Source organism: Elephantulus edwardii, unplaced genomic scaffold (genome assembly GCF_000299155.1).
Source record: "Elephantulus edwardii isolate Elephantulus edwardi_28Jun2011 unplaced genomic scaffold, EleEdw1.0 scaffold00048, whole genome shotgun sequence".
Taxonomy (NCBI): domain Eukaryota; kingdom Metazoa; phylum Chordata; class Mammalia; order Macroscelidea; family Macroscelididae; genus Elephantulus; species Elephantulus edwardii.
In genome coordinates, this window is record NW_006399798.1 from 1028797 (window position 1) to 1034218 (window position 5422).

The window sequence follows — 5422 nt, forward strand, 5'->3', positions numbered from 1 at the left end:
GCCGCGTGGCGGGCGCTGCGGGAGGAGGAGACAGGCGCCGGAGCGGGGAGGTGCGCCCGGTGCGGGGCCGGTGGGTGGGACGGGGGGCTGCAGGGCTGCCGGAGCGGGACGCGGGGGAGGGTCTCGGCACCGCTGCCAGCAGCTCCAGGGCGGTCTCGTTGGACCGACGGTCCTTCACCGCTACTGGGGATCCTCATAGCAGCTGGGGCACTGCTGGGCAGCAGAGGGGACAGCTAGCTCACCGAGACAGGGCGGAGCTGGGGCTCAGGATCGCCTTTCACACCTGGAGAGAAAACGGGGTGGGGTCTGCGGTGCCTGAAGTGGAGGAGGCGTTCGGGTGGCCACAGGCTCTGCCCACTTGACCGGGGTCCTGCTTCTTCCCACCCCACAGCTGAGCTTGCCTAGCCAGAGGCCGCTGGAGCCACCATGAGTGTGGGCTTCATTGGCGCCGGGCAGCTGGCCTTCGCCCTCGCCAAGGGCTTCACGGGTGCAGGTAGGACCCCCGGCCAGGCTGGAGACCACGTGTCCAGAGTCCTGGTGCTCCTCCTGACCTGAGATTTTGGCCCTGGACCGCGGGGTGGGGGGAGGCAGAGGGGGCAGGACTACACCGACTTTGAGAAAGGACCGTTCCCCCCAGGTGTCCTGGCTGCCCACAGGATAATGGCCAGCTCCCCAGACATGGACTTGACCACGGTTTCGGCTCTCAGGGTAGGAGGCTATGGACGCATGCATGTGTACAAGTGTGGCTTTGTGTCTGCGGGTGCGGAGATGTGTCTTCTGACACAGCCTGTCCTCTCCTTCACAGTCCTGCTCTGGGATCGGGCTGACTGGTTGACATGCAACTGGTGGGTGGGCAGGAAGTACTGGTGGGGTAGGGGGCTTCATATTTTGAGCAGGGGACACCCCTTGGAGGCCTCTGGGGTCAGCCAGGTGAGACCAGAGCTTGGGGGCTGAATCAGGTTTGCAGACCCAAGGGCAGGGACCAGATCCCAGCTTGAGGCCAAGGTTCCTCCATTTCCACATCTAGAGAAAAGAGATCAGGGCACACAGTCTGATGTCTAGGTGAGCTGATGTGGTAGGGCTCTCCCCTCTGTCCAAGGAAGACCTTCCAGAGGAAGCATCCTCCATTGTTGGTCAGGGAGTGAAAGAGAGCCAGAGCCCTAGCCTTGACTGCACCCAAGTCCAGCAGCTGTGCCCCCTCTATTCTGCAGAAACTAGGGGTGACCCTGACGCCCCACAACAAGGAGACTGTGCGGCACAGTGATGTTCTCTTCCTGGCGGTGAAGCCACACATCATCCCCTTCATCCTGGATGAGATTGGCGCCGACATCCAGGACCGCCACATTGTGGTGTCCTGTGCTGCGGGTGTCACCATCAGCTCTATAGAGAAGGTCTGTGCAGTGGGGCTGGTGGGGCTTTGGTGTCCACACCTTAGGACGAGGCGGAGGGACACACTTCTGGTTTCTTCTCCAGAAGCTGATGGTCTTCCAACCGGCCCCCAAAGTCATTCGCTGCATGACCAACACGCCGGTGGTGGTGCGTGAGGGTGCCACTGTCTACGCCACGGGCACACATGCCCAGGTGGAGGACGGCCGGCTGCTGGAGCAGCTCATGAGCAGCGTGGGCTTCTGCACGGAGGTGGAGGAGGACCTGATCGACGCTGTCACAGGGCTCAGCGGCAGCGGCCCTGCCTATGTGAGCCCTGAGCAGAGCCACTTCCTGGGACCTCGGGCCACGGAGAGTCCTGGCCAGTGGTTCAGACCCCCTGTACCCACAGGCCTTCACTGCTCTTGATGCCTTGGCGGACGGAGGCGTGAAAATGGGGCTCCCAAGACGCATGGCGGTCCGCCTTGGTGCTCAGGCCCTGCTGGTCAGTGTTCTGCCTGCCCTGGGGTGGGGTGGGGTCGTTGGGAAGTGCCCCCATGCCATCAGCCCCTTCTGGCTGCAGGGAGCTGCTAAGATGCTCCTGGATTCGGAGCAGCACCCTGGCCAGCTCAAGGACAACGTGTGCTCCCCGGGAGGTGCCACCATCCATGCCCTGCATGTCCTGGAGAGCGGGGGCTTCCGCTCACTGCTCATCAATGCTGTGGAGGCCTCCTGCATCCGCACAAGGTGGGTACCTGTCTGGCCCTCGACCTGGGAGGCAGCGAGGGCTGAAAGGACCCTGAACACCAGTTGAACCAGTACGCATGAAGTGAGGGTAGGGTGGTTCTCAGGCACAGGCGCTCAGCACTGGTCAGACTGGCAAGCATCGGCAGCCTCTGCTTGGCGCTCCTCCCCGCGGATACTTGGGCTCCAGGCAGCTGCAGTCCGATGACCGCCTCTCTATGGGTCATGCAGGGAGCTACAGTCCATGGCTGACCAGGAGAAGGTCTCACCTGCCGCCATCAAAAAGACCGTGCTAGACAAGATGAAGCTGGACTCCCCAGTGGGAGACTCACTGTCTCCTTCCGGGCACACCAAGCTGCTGCCCCGAAGCCTCGGCCCGACCAGCAAGAGGGAGTGACAGCCTGCTGCTGCTGGCCTGCTCTCCACCGGCTCTCTGAGGTCACAGGTCCAGCTTGCCCTGGCCACTCAGAGCTATCCCCACAGTGGCCACTGCCTGCAGCCAGGCCTGGTCAGCTCAGGGCTGGTTCACAGCAGTGAGCAGGGACAGTGGCTCCCCTGGAATCATGACAGGCATTTCAGTGCTCCCGGGACAGGAGTGTGGAAAGGAGGCCTTAGAAGCAGGAGCTGTTCCCTTTACTGCTCAGGACCTGCCACTTTCACTGTCTCTCCGCTCATCTGTCCAATCTGCTCTGCTGTCTTGAAAACCATTAGCCTCAGTAAAACTGGCCTTAGGTCAGAGACCCTCCTCTCAAATGGGATTTCATCCAGTCTGAGGCTAGGATTCTGCCATATCTGTGATGGAGGGGATGCAATTTCAATCCATAATGAAACCCAACTGCAGTCTGTCCCAGAATCTTGGGGGTGGGTTCTCCACCCAAGACCAAGACAGGACCGGCTCCCTCTCAAGTTTAGGAGGCCTGAGGGCTTTCCCTTGGCCTTGGCTCCTTCCTGAATGCAGAGGTCCCTTCTGAAGGCTGTGGCCCTCCTAATCCTGTCCCTACCCCACTCCCTCCCACTGGGGAGAGCAGAGGGTCCCTGTGTGCCAGGTTACTGCCACCAGGTCACCGCCAGGAAGACGTTCCCTGGATGCAGGTGCTTCCACAGGGAAGCCACCCTTATGTCTGGTTTTTGGTCCAATAAATTTTCTAAGCTTCTAGTACTTGGCTGTGAGTCTCCTGTTGGTGTTACAAGGATGAGGTGGTGGGTTCCAGGGATTCCTCAAATCTATGGGTGGCTGGCAGGGTACCTGAATGCTGGGGCTGACCCAGGCCTGCCCTGCTCTTGTGGGTGGCACCAGCCTGTCCACCTATTTCACTGCTAGCGGGGGTTTGCCTCACCAGATGGGGAGGGGGGCGCACCTAGCTGCAGGTAAGAGGCCCTGCTGGACTAGAAGGGCTTGCACGTGAATTCAGCACCCATGGCAGGAAGGAGAGGCCCTTCAGACATGGGGAGGAGAATGCCCAGTACTCACGGGATGGCTGGCTTCTGTGGGGCAAAGGAGTGGACCTCACCTGCACCTGTTCTGGGATAGCCAGGCAGGCTCCAACAGAGGTTTTTAAGGACTCCTGGGTTGTCCCATTTCTTGGGTCCCTGCAGTCTGGTCTGGGAACTGGCTGGAGAGTGGAGGGGACCTTGTAGACAGAGATCCTGCACTTTACATTTGAAGGAGAGAAAAGACTCCCAGTAGGGGATGCTTCCCAGCTCCTAGGGTCCAGTCACCTGGAGAGCAAGGCAGAAGCTAGGACATGGAGGAACAGCAAGTCCACTGACAGGTCAGACCTCAGTGCAGCCCCCAGAGACTGGGGTAGCAGGATCTCACGCTCCTGAGGCAAAGCAGCATCCAGGGTTCAAATGCAGAGGCAATGGGCCATTTTGGGGTAGTAAAAGTGTGTGTGCACTACTCTCAGTGTTTACTGTGCCTAACCCCCCAAAGAAGAAAGCAAAGCAAAGTGCTGGACAGATGCTAAACCCACTCCTGCCACACCAGCGGATGCTGTTTGGCTGTGAGCGAGTCTTAAAAACAATATGCTGAGCAGACACCAAAGGGTAGATTGTTTACCATGGTACTTCCGTGACATATGTGTAACAGGCAAACGGAACAACCTAGATGAGAGAGTTACAGGGCTGCAGGAGGTGAGAACTGATAGTTAATAGCTGCAGTGTTTTTGAGGATGACAGGAAGAAAGATCTGGAAAAGATCCTAGCGACAAGCCACATTGTGAATATACTGAATGCCCATAATTGGCATACTCAAAGATGGCTACAGAACTTGACTGGCAGTAGGGATACCGGGATCACAAAGGTGTTTTTCCCAGGGCGGGGCTCATCCATTGTTTCTGGATGTGCTGACCCCCGTGATTTCCTCAAATGTGGGAAACTGGACTCCATAATTTGTGGTAGTGGGAGACTGCATTTGCACTTTCCCCTATTTAAAAATATGGCTAGGATGGTCAATTTCACGTTTTTCTGCTACAAATCCTAGTGTTAAAAATTACCCATAGTTCCTACTGAAAGAAGTCAATGGTTTAAAATTTATGCAACAAGTGTATCCATCTCCAGCCCGGAGAGCAGGCAGGACACATGGCCTGCAGGCTAGGCGCCCCCCCCCCCGGTACAGGGTAGCAGCAGGCTTTGGGTCTGTTGGAGTAACAGATGATCTAGTGACGCCTTTCCCCACGTTCCTCCTTTCCAATTGCTTTACTTAGTCTCTTTCTGGCTGGCTGGGTCGCCATTCCGGCTTTACAGAGGGAAGAGCTAAGGGGAAAGTTCAGATACTGGATGTGGGAACTGGAGAGGCCGCCTCCTCCCAGCTCAGCCTCCCCTTAATCCTGGAATTGTGAACAGCAGGGAGGATTCACAGCAAAAGCAGAGCCGGTGTGGCCCGTGGAAGTATAGGCAGCAGGAGATGAACTGAACAGGTGCTTAGGGCACCCGTGCTACGTACTGGACAGTCCTGCTCACACATGGCTTCCAGGGAGTGGATCAACCAGGCACCCTAATGCTAAACGGACCTCCGGGGAATGTGGCCTCTAGGAGCCGGCCTGACTTACCTTGCTCAGGTAAGCAAGCCAGGTAAGCGGCAGCGCCCGCAGGGGCAGAGAACCCAAGCCCTGGAAAGGATTAGCGCTAATCTTGGACATCATCTTTGAAGTTACCTGTAAAAGGCGTGGACGCGCGGGCTAGAGAGCAAACGAAGTCGGGGTGTCCGGCCCGCAGAGCGTGGGGAGCGCGAGGTGCCCGGCCCGCAGGTGGGGGGGTGGCCGGCCCGCAGAGCGTGGGGAGCGCGGGGTGCCCGGCCGCAGGTGGGGGGATG

The 5422-nt window shown here is 58.5% G+C and overlaps 1 protein-coding gene across 1 annotated transcript; it reads left to right on the top strand.

Annotated features, from left to right (window-relative positions):
- The first annotated feature begins 426 nt into the window (after positions 1-426).
- PYCR1 (pyrroline-5-carboxylate reductase 1) lies at positions 427-2506 on the top strand. The gene is made up of 7 exons (XM_006886138.1): positions 427-493; positions 638-708; positions 1212-1391; positions 1474-1695; positions 1778-1870; positions 1949-2112; positions 2341-2506. Exons 1-7 carry the CDS (start codon positions 427-429, stop codon positions 2504-2506), a joined length of 963 nt encoding a protein of 320 aa, XP_006886200.1.
- The last annotated feature ends 2916 nt before the right edge of the window (positions 2507-5422 follow it).